This window comes from Sus scrofa, chromosome 2 (genome assembly GCF_054392235.1).
Source record: "Sus scrofa isolate SSC_HxYL_T2T_F1_AM1 chromosome 2, Sscrofa_HxYL_maternal_Yorkshire_Landrace_v2.0, whole genome shotgun sequence".
In the NCBI taxonomy this organism is placed as follows: domain Eukaryota; kingdom Metazoa; phylum Chordata; class Mammalia; order Artiodactyla; family Suidae; genus Sus; species Sus scrofa.
Genome location: NC_139384.1, coordinates 2,177,249 through 2,189,938, shown reverse-complemented (window position 1 = coordinate 2,189,938; position 12,690 = coordinate 2,177,249). Strand labels below are relative to the sequence as shown.

Here is a 12,690-nt window from a genome sequence, read left to right as displayed (position 1 = left end):
AGAACTACAACTCCCAGCAGGCACCGGGCAGGCGGAGTCTGGAGCCTGCGGCGGTTGCCTAGAGACCGGGTGTGTCCCGGAAGGAGGGGCGGGACTTCCGGGGCGGTGGTTGCATCAGATTCTGGGAAGCTGTCGCCGCGGCAGCGGGTGAGGGATACCCACGATGGCAGGTTCTACGGAGGATCAGGGTGAGTTCACGCGGCGGGCGGGCGGGCGGGCGGTGTGCCTGGATTCCCGGATCTGAGGGACGTGATCCGGGCCGCTCGAGGGCGAATCGCCGGCGGGATCCCCCACACCCACTGGCGGGCCCCGCTCCTCCACCCCCGAGCGGACCCGACCCAGGCCCCAGCCCTTCGGAGGCCACCCCTCCCCAGCCCAGTCCCCTCCGTGGTTGTGCCCGCGTCCTCTCGCGCCCCTTCCCCGGGAGGCTCCTGGGCCGGCCCTAGCCCTCTCCTTCCCCTGGACTCGAGGACAAGCAGAGCCCAGGGTTGTTTTGGCTTCCCCGCGGGAGCCCCTGGGGTGGGCGGAGGGTGCCCCAAGTGGCACTTAGGCAAATAGGGCCGAGGAAGCGGGGGTACGCGGACACTCATGAAAGGGCTTGGGGTTTTACGAAGTCTTTGATCTGTGACTGCAGCAGTGGCCATTGGGATCTGACTGGTCACAGCATTATTGCCCTACTTTATTGTTGCCTGGGAGGTTCTGTGAGCAGCTCTGGCTCTGCCCACCCGGTCACTTATGTCACCAGCCGATAGGCAAGCCGCCCACAGGACGACTCCAGGAGTGCTGAGTCTGTTCTAACCCTCCCTTAAGCAGGACTGTTGGGACCAGACAGACCCGAGGTTGACCGTAATTCCCAAGTCTGGAGTCGACCTTCCTCCAGAAGAACTCGCAGGGCGCACTTTTTACTGTCCTGGCTGCTGGTTGGGCGGTACAGGCTTCTTTGCGCGCCCCCCACGCCCCCTGGTTCTCCTTGCTCCCTTTGGAGAGCGCTGACCACCTGGATAACCCAGTGATGTGGGTCACTGTCGCAGGGCTGCTGTCTTACCCACCTTCCAGGCACCCCGCATTCCACGGACAGGTGTGCCTGGATTCCAGCCCCCTCTCCACCTGCCAGAGCCGCGGCCCACAGAAAGTCTCCCAGACTCCCGTAAAACAGCAGCACGGCTGAGAGCCCAGACTCGGGCACTGGCCACGCTGGGGTCCCAGCTCTGCCCCTTCCCCCTGTTCGGTGGGAGAACACGTCCCCCCCAGGGGATGTAGGGGCTTTAAAGGGGTTGCTGAAGGATTTGGAAGAGTATCTGGCATGGGATAGGCTCTGTGTCTGGGTTGAAAGCCCAAGCTTTTTTTTGTTTGTTTGTTTGTTTTTACTTTTTTTCCTCTCTTTTCTGCCTGCCCTGCGGCATATGGAGTTCCAGGGTCAGGGGTCAGATTGGAGCCACAGTTGCGACCCACCTGTCGCAGGTGCAGCAGTGCCGGCTCCTCTAACCCACTGTGCTGGGCCAGGGGATCAAACCTGCGGCCTGGCGCTGCAGAGAAGCAATGGATCCCATGGCGCCACAGTGAGAACACTATCCATCTTTTTTCTTTTATTTATTTTTCTTTCCTTTTATTTTGATTTTGATTTTTTGCTTTTTAGGGCTGCACCTGTGGCATATGGAGGTTCCCAGGCTAGGGGCTGAATCGGAGTTACAGCTGCCGGCCTCCACCACAGCCACAGCCACACCAGATCCAAGTCCTGTCTGTGACCTACACCACAGCTCACGGCAACACCAGATCCTTAACCCACTGAGTGAGGCTGGGGATTGAACCCACAGCCTCACAGCTCCTAGTCAGATTCATTTCTGCTGAGCCCCGACGGGAACTCCTATTTTTATTTTTTAATGAATGTGTATTTGGGGTTCATTTGTAAACATATATGACATGTTAGGGTTTTGTGTTTTGGGTGTTTTAATTGCTTTCAGAACTGGAGGTTTTCAGAGCCTTGTCAGCCCCGGCCTGTTTATTGGGATTGTTGCAGAGGTTAGGATTCACCGCCGGGGATGGCGGGGCAGTGGTCAGCTCTTCCTCGTCCTAAAGCGTAGGGCCACACGTCGCAGCCGGCACTCTGCTCCCGGGCACAGCTGGCCTGCTCTGGCTTTTGCTGCCCCCCCGCCCCCGAAGTCAAGAACCTGGGACCGTCCCGAGGAAGCAAGAAATGAAATGAGAGGATGAAGCCTTCTCATAGCTCCAGAGGTCTAGATATTCTTGCTGTCTAGTCCCTGAGTGCGTTTTTAATGTGCTTGTTTTTTTTTTTCCCAGTATAGTTTATCACGAGGCGTTGACTGTAGCTCCCTGGGCTCCGCAGTGGGGCCTTGTTGTTTATCCATCCTGGGCAAAGCCAGTTGGCAGCTGCTGACCCCACACTCCCAGGCCATCCCTCCCCTCCCCCCCTCCACCTTGGCAACCACAAGTCTGTCCTTTGTGTCTGCGGGTTTTTTTGTTTCGTAGATAAGTTCCTATTTTAGATTCCACATATAAGTGGTATCGTATTGTATTGATATTTCTCCGATCGACTTTACTTAGTATGATAGTTTCTGGGTCCATCCATGTAGCTGCAAATGGCATTATTTCATTATTTTTTATGGCTGAGTAATAGTCGTGTGTGTGTGTGTGTGTGTGTGTGTATACGTATGTACGTGTACCTACACACAACATCTTTTTTAACCATTCATGTCTCAGTGGACATATAGGTGGCTTCCATGTCTTGGCTATTACTGCAGTGAACAGAGAGATGCGTGTATCTATTTTTTTTTCCCAGGCTAGGGGTCCGGTCGGAGCTGTAGCTGTCTGTCTACACCAGAGCCACAGCAACACCAGATCCAAGCTGTGTCTGTGACCTGCACCACAGCTCATGGCAACACTAGATCCTTAACCCACGGAGCGAGGCCAGGGATCGAACCCATGTCCTCTTGGATACTAGTTGGGTTCTTTACTGCTGAGCTACAACGGGAACCCCTGTATCTTTTTCAATTATAGTTTTGTGCAGATGTAGACTCAGGAGTGGGATTGCTGGATCACATGGTGGTCCTGTTTGTAGTTTTTGAGGACCCTCTGTACTGTTCTCCATAGCGGCCTCACCAATTTGTATCTGAATACTCTTTACTCTCGAGGTTGGATTCTTCAAAAGGGACCATTTTCCTGACGTTTCCAGTGGGCCCTCACTCACTGCGTCCTTCCCACGTCAGATTATGTCCTTCAAGTCGACTCAGAAAGTCTGTTCCGGGAGCTTCCGTCGTGGCGCAGCAGATACGCGTCCAGCTAGGAACCATGAGGTTGCGGGTTCGATCCCTGGCCTCGCTTGGTGGGTTAAGGATCTGGCGTGGCTGTGAGCTGTGGTGTAGGACAGCCACTACAGCTCTGATTGGACCCCTAGCCTGGGAACCTCCATGTGTCCCGGGTGCAGCCCCCAAAAGACAAAAAGACAAGACAAAAGAAAGTCTGTTTAGTCCCTTGCGATGCCACTGGGGTTATAGCTTCTCATTTGTTGCTTGGAGGGGTGTGTGGCCCATTCCAGGGCCTGATTTTTTTAGAAAGATGCCAAGGCAGACAGCACACGTCTCAGAAGTCTTGCCTTGGAGTTCCCATCGTGGCTCAGTGGTCACGAACCCAACTGGTCTCTATGAGGACACAGGTTTGATCCCTGGCCTCCCTCAGTGGGTTAAGGATCTGGTGTTTCCATGAGCTGTGGTGTAGGTCACAGGCGCCACTCTGATCCTGCGTGGCTGTGGCTGTGGTGTAGGCCGGCAGCTACAGCTCTGATTGGACCCCTAGCCTGGGAACCTCCATGTGCTGCGAGTGTGGCACTAAAAAGACCAAAAAAAAAAAAAGCCTTTCCTTGCAGACTTGGCCTTTCTTCAGTGGCTGTGTGTTAGGTCAGACATGTGGTTTAATTTTGTACACAGTTTAATTCGAAGGGTCTTCATGCCAGTAACACGACTGGCAAGTTTTGCTCAGCGTGAGTCTGTGCCAGACCCTGGCCCTGACATCCCCAGAGCAACACCTGCAGTAGGTACTGCCCTTATCTTCCTGTCCAGGCAAGACTCCTGAGCCCCAGAGAAGTTAAGTGATTTGTCCAAGATCACACAGCTAGCCAGGGCCTGTGTGACTGCAGTAGGGGTCTCAACTGCTCTGCCTCGCTGCCTTTGGTGACTTTGTTCAGAATCACAGCGGGCATCCCTGTGGCAGAGTGCACCGAGGCAGACGAGAGGCTCCAGCTGACCTGCCTTCCCAGAGAAAGGTGAAATGTGCGTGTTCGGACGGCAGGTGTTTGCTCACCCATGATCTCTGTTTGCCGCTGTTTTCTTGTAAGAGTGAGAAGTGGTGCCCCCGCTGCACCTCCCAGGGCAGTGGTGCCATTGGACCGCCCGCATGTCCTCAGGGCAGAGACGGTGAGCCTCCTCCGACCGAAAAAGTCCCTGGGGAAAGCTTCGTGTCTGCTCTTTCCACCAGACACTGTCCCTGAGTGGTTCAAAGTGATTGACCTCAATAGATGGGTCCCTTTTTATTTACTCAGTAGATGTGTTTCGGGCCCCTGCCCTGCTGGGGCCCTTGCAGTGGGGCAGGGCGTGGACCCCCGCTGGTCCAGGCCGGTCCTCGGGACAGAGACGACCCCCCTGGGCGCTTAGGAGGAAGGCAGACCTGCCGTGGAGGGGTCTGCGCTTCTGCAGCCCGCCTGGGCTTCTCAGCCACGGAGCTCTGCACACCCTGGGCGCAGCAGGGCCCATGGGAGCCGGCCCTGCGTTCCGCTTCTGGAGGTCTCAGGTGGGCTGGAGCGTGCATCAGCACTTCCAGGAGCTCGCGGTGCTGCTTCCAGGCTGGGGTGTGCCTTCTGGGGAGCCCGGCTGGAGGGGAGGTGGGGCAGGGAGCCCGGGGGAGGTGAGGGCCTGCAGTGAATTTGGTCCCTCGCCTGTGCTGAGAGGCTGCCTGGGTCTTGCATCTGTGCGGTCTCAGCGCCCTCTAACCCTGGTGACCCCGGCCCGCGTTTGGGGCGCTCGCACAGTCAGAGGGCGTGTGTCCTGCGGCGTGTTTCTGAATGGACTGCAGTGGGCCTGGCGGTGGACGTGAGCCGGGACGGGCCGCGCACCCTGGGGCTGCAGGGGGGCCGGGCTGGCGTGGCCGTGGACTTCTGCCAGGGGAGCCCTCTCATCTCATCTCGGCGCCAGAGGCCCATGTCCAGACCACAGTCTGGCCCAGACCCACGGCCACTCGAACCCTGACCCGTTTTTAGAGTTGTTTCCTCAAGATAAGCTTCAGTGCCGCTCCCTCAGGGACCCTGGTGACTGTCCACGTCTGCCCCCTCAGGCTCCCTGCCCACCGCACCCCGTCCAGCCAGGGCTTTTTGCTGGGGCAGCTCCTCCGGGCAGGGCAGTTCCCAGCGCAAGAATAACACAGGAGCGAGAGTGGTAAAAATAGTGGGACACGGGTGGGCACTGGCCGGGTGCCCGGCCGCCGTCGGGACCGTCTGCAGCTGTCGTTGCATGCGTGCTCTGCAGCTTTATGGGCGTGTGTTGTGTGAGCCGGTTTTGTCTTTGCAAGGGGACCACGGAGTCTAAGGGGCAGGGGAGCCGCGTCCAGCGCTGCAGGGAAACGGGGACTCCTGGAAGACGGACAGCGGGATTTAAAAAGTGGGGGACCAGGGGGCACTCTGTTCCATAGAGTGCCGTAGACACTTCCGTAGACACTTTCGCCCCGTGTCTTTTTATTAAGGAAGGTAACGAGATTATTATTAATGGGATGAAGGAAGGTGACAAGATTAGTGGGCAGGACCAGGCATGGGCAATAATGAGATTACCGTCTTAGTGATGGCAAAGCAGGGTATCCTTAGGACGTGGCATGTTTCATGCGGGAATCCTTCCTCTTGTCTTTGAAGGAGATTCTGTGCTTTAGATAAAACTCTGCGTCCCAGGTACTTGCCTTCTGCCGAGTCTGCTGTGCCACGGTCTCCAACACGGGGGAGCCCGCCCAGCAGAGAGGGTGCAGACGAGCCCTTGTCCCCGAGGTCCGCGACCTACTCCCAGCGATTGTGTTGCTGCAGCACGTGACACCACGTCTTGCTCATTGCAGAAGCAACACGTTTATTGTAGAAGGCGTGGGCAGAGAAGAGAAAGGGGGAAGTGACATACCCTGCGGCGCTCAGCAGGAAGGCCCCTGTCCGGTCAGCGAGTCCCGGGGGTCTCCACGCACATCCGAGTGAGGGAAGCCCATCCCCGCGCTGTTCTGGGGGCCAGGGGCAGGTGGGGCCTGGAAGACCTGCGGCTGCTCAGATGCCCAGAGACCGGGAGAGGGAGCAGGGAGGGTCGGCTCCGGAAGACCGGCTGCCCGAGGATGGCCTGACCCACGCGGGCTGGCCCCCCGGCTCTGTGCACACTCCGGCAGGTGCTGTGACGTGTCTTGACGAATCGAGTGTCCTCCATCCCGAGCAAGGAGCTCCCCGCCCCTGACCATCTGGCAGGGCAGCTGGGAGGGCTGCCAGGTGGAGCAGAGGGCCCTGGGAGGAAGATGCCGTGCCCAGGAGTTCATTCCGTTAGGTTTTCCCGGGGCCCAGGGCCGCCCTCCCAGGCACTGCCTCCACCTCCCTGATTTCGCCTTCCCTTCTGAGTGAGGTGGGGGCACAAGGCGGACCCCCAGAGCAGAGCCAGGGGCACGGACCCCCAGGCTGGTCCTAGAGCCACCTGCTCCGGGGGAGGGAGGAGAGCCGGGCGGGCCACTCCAGGGCCCCCATGGTCTCCCCAGGACCAGCAGGACGGGCCACCTCGGTGTCTCGCTTTGCTTCCTTTGAAAGCAGTCCCAAGAGCTGGAGTGAAAAGTAGCTGCTTCTTGAAGGGAAGCAAAAGCAGCGCCCCCTGTAGGTGTGTGCCCTGGGCAGCAGGGCTCCAGCCGAGGCAGCCGCGGGCCTGGAAGCATCTGTAGACGCAGCTGGAGCCCCCGCTTCCCGGGAGGGGCCTCCGAGACCCCAGAACGGGAGGTGAGCCCGGCCCCAGGCAGGCCTGCAGCAAATCCGCCGAGTGTCTGGAACGTTCCGCGCTTGGTTCTAGATGCTGAAGATGTAGGAGTGACCGTACGAGGATCCGTGAGGATTTCTGAGTGGACGGAGCAGATACGGTCCCCGAGGGGAGGTGGCGGGGGGCAGACAGAGCGGGGAAAGCAGCGAGGGTCCGTGTTGGAAATCGGCGCCCTGGGAAGTTGAACAGGAGGGGGTCGGGGCCAGGGCTCGGGGTGCAGCGCAGTGGGACCCGTGCCCAGGAGGGCCTGGAGGGAAGGGGACAGCGCGGGGCTCCCGGCATGGGAGGAGGCTGGCCTCGTCTGGGGGAGCCTTCCAGGCAGGTTGGGGCAGGGGGCCGAGGGTGGGGCCCCCTGGGCTGGTGTGAGGGCCGCAGGGGTCTGGAGCAGGAGCGTGTGCTGCTCTGCCCGGGCCCCCGGCGGCCGCAGCAGTGAGAGGGCTGGGTTCCGGGTGCGTCCGAAGGTGGAGGCGCCGTGCCCGAAGGGGTGGCCCCGGGTGCCCTGAGGGCACTTCGCAGAGGACCGAAGGGTCTTCCAGGCTGAGCGCCTCGAGACTGCCCTGTGCGGGAGCCCCGGGTGCAGTGGGGGAGCGGCCAGCCAGTCTCCCCGGAGAGCCTGGGCTTTAAGCTCAGCATCCATTTCCCTGGTGCCTGCATCTTTCCTGTGGGTGAAGGAGTCGAGGCTCAGGACGGCCCCTGGAAAGCCAGCCTCCTTGGGGCTGTGCCCCGATGGGCACAGCCCCTCCCTGTGCTGGCCCCAGGGGGTCGGGAAATGCCTCTGGCTCTGGTTCTTCCATTGGCCACTCCGTCTCGTCCCTGGACGTCGCTGCGCCCTGGAGGTCAGGTACAGGCAGCCCTGAGGACGAGTTTCCCGCGGTGGAGACAGTGCAGGAGAGCTTTGTGTGCGCGGCCCTGCCGTCTGTCTGCCAGAGACCCATGGTCCTGGCCGGGCGGCGTTCCTGTGTCTGTACCAGGCAGGGCCCGTGTCAACCCACGTCCCCTCCCTGCTGTGGGCCCAGCACAGCGACCCAGGGACCTCGTGGTGTCAGGCAGCTGGCTCTGAAGCGTCTGCCCTGTGCCCTGGGAGGGTGCGGGCTGTGCCCATCTTCCTCCTCGGAGCTGAGTCCGGGCACGGAGTGCGCTGTGTGGAAGGGGACAGACGCGGGCCCTGTTCACGCTCGCCGGCTTGCAGACCAGGCTCCTCCTGCAGCCACAGGGCCTGAGGCCCCCTGACTGCCTGTCTCCCTGCTCCTGGGGGCTGCTCTGTGTGCCCTGCCGGACCCCAGCCCCCCGGGCCCCGCACGGGAGGTGAGCACAGAACCTGCAGCGGGATGGTGGTTAGGAACGCGGGGAGGTGGGCTCTGATTTGTGCGGAGGTGACGGAGCATCGTGTTTGGGGAGCGGGGCGGGGGGCTCGGTGGCCTCGGGAGTGGGCGTCTCGGGTCCGTGTGCCGCTGCCTGGTCCTCTCTCAGGCTGGGTCCTGTCGCCCCCCCCCCCCATCTTTCCTGCGGATCCCGCGGCAGAGGAGGGGCCTCGGGTCCCCGAGATGCACATTCGTGGTCATCAGCCCCTGTCAGTAGCTGCTCTGAGTCGGGGTGGCCTGTGCCAGGTGCTGGTGGGGCTCGGGCAGGCTGAGCTTCCTCAGGTGGGCGTTGCCGGGGGCGGGGGCTGGGGTCCTCCTGGGACCTCGGCCTTGGCCGCCAGAAGCCAGGTGGGTTTTGCAGTTCTCAGGGACCACCCCGTCACCTGCGCGGGGACTGGTTGGCACCCAGTGCACTGACGGTGTCGGGGTGGCTGCTGAGTTGCTCTTTAATGGAGGTGAGAATCACCAAACGTAGAAGCAGCTATTTTAGAGCAAACAATCCAGTGGCCCTTCGCACACTGACAATACTGTGCAACCACTGCTTCTGCCTAGTTCCAGAACATTCTCATCACCCCACACCACAGCCCCGATCTCAGCCGCCCCTCCCCCGGCCCCAGGAGCGCCCACCCCCCACCCCCCGTCTGTGTCCTGAGGGGATGCGCCCATCCTGGACGTTTACCCCGGGGAGAGAGACCCCGGGACCCGTCCCAACTGACCTGCACGCCTCTGTCTTTGCAGCTCCCGACTACAGGTCCATCCTGAGCATTAGTGACGAGGCGGCCAGGGTGCGGGCCCTGGACCAGCACCTCAGCACGCGTAGCTATGTCCAGGGGTTCTCACTGTCCCAGGCAGACGTGGACGCGTTCAGGCAGCTCTCGGGCCCTCCCGCCGACGCGCAGCTCTTCCACGTGGCTCGGTGGTTCCGACACGTGGACGCCATCCTGGGCGGCCCCCAAGCCACCGGCCCACCCTGTGGGCCCCCAGCAAGTGAGTAGCCCAGGGCTCCCGGCCGTGAGAGCCTCCTCCCAGGACAGGGCCCGTGGGGGCGTGGCGCTGGGGGGCAGTGCGCCCCGCCAGTGAGCCAGGGCGGGCTGTAGCAGAGCCGCAGGGGGCCGTGCCCCCAGGCCGGGCCTTGGCCTTCAGCGCGGTGCCTGCCTGGCTCAGGATGAGGTTCCTCTTGCCCTAGGGTTGCAAGGTGTGTGTCTCCAGATCTAGAATTGGTGGGTCCTACAGCGATTTTAATTGACACGGAATTTGGGAACCAGAAAGAAGGCTTTTCTGGCTTTGAGATGAGACCAGTCACGCCTTTGTGTGGCCCCAGTTATTTCGGGGCTACTTCTGGAAAGTCTCCAGGGCTCGGTTCCTGTGTGGTCTCACTCTGAGACTGAATCGCTGATGCCCTCCAGGGGCTTGGCGTTCCCGGGAGGGGCTTGGGGTGGGCACCCCTGCAGCGAGGGGCCCAGGCACCGCCTCGGTGGTGCCGGCTGGGCCGGTCGGGCAGCCTCCGGGAACATTCCTCGGCGCCTGCACCTCAGGGTGCTCTCTGCTGGGCCCCCGCTGCAGCAGGGCGGAGGTGGGTGTGTTCCGAGTTCCTGGGAGGTGCTGCAGCGGACCCCTGCCCTGTGTGGCTGGGAGCTTGCTGTGGGGGTCGTTTGCTCCTGTGCCTGCAACCAGGGCCCCAGGGCATCTGTGGTGGCAGGTGCATTCTCTCTGAGGGCTCGGGTGTAGGGGTGCCCTGGCTCCCACCTCCCAAGGGGCAGAGGTCAGAGAGAATCGGTGGCTGCCCGCCGGGCCTGCCTGTCCTGTGGTCCCCCCGGGGAACTTGTGGAGAGAGTGGGCAGGCACGTGAGGGGAGGGCACGGGGTCTCCGCCTCTGCAGAGGAAAGGGCAGAGTGCCCGGCGCAGCCTCACGGGGCTGCTCCTGTCCCGGGCAGTGGGCGAGGCACCCTGGATGGCGGCTGGGTCCACACGGTCCCTCCTCCCAGGGGCTCGCTGTGCCGCTGCCGCCCCTCCGCCCCCCGCCATCCCCCAGGAAGCTCCTCGGGGCTCTTCCGGGCGAGGGTCTGTCTGAGGCTGGCCTGGGTCTTTAGGGATGCAAACCTTCACGCTGCCGAGGTGCGCCCAGGGCCGGGACCCTCGTGTCTCCTGGGGTCTCCTTCCCGCACCTCCCTGGAGCCTGTCTCTGGGGGCGTCTCTGAGCAGCTTGTGGGCTGGGAGTCCAGGACAGGGCCGGGGCTGGATTGTGGTTCTAAGTGCACGTGGGCGTGGCTGGTGCTTCAGACAAACCGGGATGAAGGATCTGTGCCCAGGGGTCGTGCCCGGGGAGATGGCGGGTGTGGGAACCCTTCATCATGGAAGGGCACTCTGGTGAAAGTGCCCTACGAAACCAGGGCTCCCTGGGTGCCCTCTCCCGATTTTCCATAACCTGGCAAGTGGGACACCAGTGTGCCAGTTTCCCTGAATGGTCATGGGCTCTGTGGCAGGAGCAGCCCTTTGAAGAGCTGGTGTCCGGCTCAGTGTCCTGCTGGCCAAGCGCCCTGGGCTGTGCCCTCAGCCTGTCCTGTCCCTGCGTCTTCCCGGATGGGCCTTTAGGCCCCGTGGTCGCCAGGCTCCCATCAGCCAGAGAATGACACCCTGCCCATCTCGTGGCAGCCCTGCCTCAGGGACTGCAGCTACCGCGAGAGGGGAGAGGCTGACGGACCTAAGAGGGCAGGGGCCGCTCACTGACAGGCCGCACCTGCCCTCAGAGGCTTGGGCTTGACCCCTGGGGGTTCTGGCATTGCCCAGAGTCAGGGGCTGTCTGCTCCCCAGCCCCCCTACTGCTCCGCTGCCCACCTGCCCCACAGCCGCCATCCCCCGCCTTCTGGGTCATTGCCATACCCCGTGTGTGGTTGGTGGCCAGGCCCCGGGCCGAGCTCTCCATGACTCCCAGCAGGAAGCAGTGGGTGGGCATCTGCTGGCCACACTCGACGTGGACTCAGGGGAGGCCCGCAGGGTCTCTGTGGACAGAGCGTCCCATTGGGAGGAGGCTCGGGGCTGGGGTCGGGGAAGTCGGCTCTGGGCGAGCTGCCAGGCAGCTCCGGTGCAGGAGCAGTGCCTGGGGTGGTTGGAGCAGCACCAGAAGCCGCCAGCTGAAGGCGGCCGAGCAAGGGGGCTGTGGGATGCGGCGGGGTGGGGGAGGCAGGGCCCTGTGGACCGCCGGCTGTTCCCAGAGACCTTCGGGAACCAATGTGGAGCCACACGCAGCCGTCAGAAACGAGTTCAGGAGCCTGCATGTTGGGGCTCGGGGGCTGGAATTGGGTGGGGAGCCGGCCTCTGGCTGATGGGGATGAGGGGCGGGGCCCATCCTACTGACTCCCCAAGGCCTCCAGCCAGCAGTGCTTCTGTCCCGACCCAGCTCCTGTGCCTGGAGGTGGCGCATCCACGTCCCGTGAGCCTCCTGAAGGCCGTCCTCTTGGGGGTGGGTGACGGCCTTCCTGTCCAGCCGCGAGGACCCCCAGGCCGTGCCGGGCGCCGAGGGCTCGGCGCCAGCAGAGGGTGCGTCTGGGAGGCCGCTGTGATGAGTGCTCCCGAGCCTGGGGGTGGGGGGCTGTGGCCGCGCTGCGCCCAGAGTAAGCGGGGCAGGGGAGCAGCGAGGCTGCCAGTGGTTCCGCCTCGCCCCGCGCCTGACCCAGCTCCGCTCCCTGCAGGTAGAGGCCGGCGCGCACAGCCGCAGTGGGCTCCTCCGGCCGGGTCCGAGCCGTGCCAGCTCCGCCTGTACAACAGTCTGACCCGGAGTAAGGTGAGCAGGGCCCGTGGGGGCAGGGGTGGCTCATGGGAGTCCGGGGCGTCCTCACAGCACAGATGGTACCCCTCGGCCAGGCCTGGAGCCCTGCGATCCCGGCCTGCAACCCTCCCTCTGCCAGCAACAGATATCCCCCATGTGGCTGGGGCAGCCTCGGGGCCCTGCCCAGGGTCAGTGCCCGCAGCTGAGCTAGGCGGGCGGCGGCCCGCACCCCCGCCGCCAGTGACTCTTTTCGGGGACACCAGGCAGTCCTCGTTGAATCCGTATGACCCGCTGGTCGCTGGCGGTGGCGGGCCTGGTTCTGATCCTCATGCCTTCTTTCCAACAAAGGACGTGTTTGTACCTCAAGACGGGAAAAGGGTGACGTGGTACTGCTGTGGGCCCACCGTCTACGACGCCTCTCACATGGGACACGCCAGGTACGCCTGTGGGTGCCCCGCCCGGGCTCTGCCCCGGGGACCGGAGGCTGAAGGGAAGTCGGTGCCCAGCTTTCCCCCCCTTTTTT

The 12,690-nt window shown here is 62.6% G+C and overlaps 1 protein-coding gene across 9 annotated transcripts in view; it reads left to right on the top strand.

Annotated features, from left to right (window-relative positions):
• The first annotated feature begins 116 nt into the window (after window positions 1-116).
• The window catches only part of CARS1 (cysteinyl-tRNA synthetase 1), a 43,154-nt gene continuing 30,580 nt past the window's right edge, over window positions 117-12,690 (top strand). For 4 of the 9 annotated variants that reach the window (XR_014836704.1, XR_014836703.1, XR_014836706.1 and 1 more), the window contains exons 1-3: window positions 117-188; window positions 12,091-12,182; window positions 12,516-12,604. Coding sequence is in view for 3 of the 9 variants with exons in the window: in XM_021082632.2 (XP_020938291.2) it covers window positions 164-188; window positions 12,091-12,182; window positions 12,516-12,604 (206 nt within the window). In the remaining 6 variants the exon portion in view is untranslated. Of the gene's footprint in view, window positions 189-9,139; window positions 9,389-11,798; window positions 11,939-12,090; window positions 12,183-12,515; window positions 12,605-12,690 lie in introns of those variants that run through there. The other 5 variants (XR_014836702.1, XR_002341405.2, XM_021082631.2 and 2 more) reach the window with 2 other exon arrangements.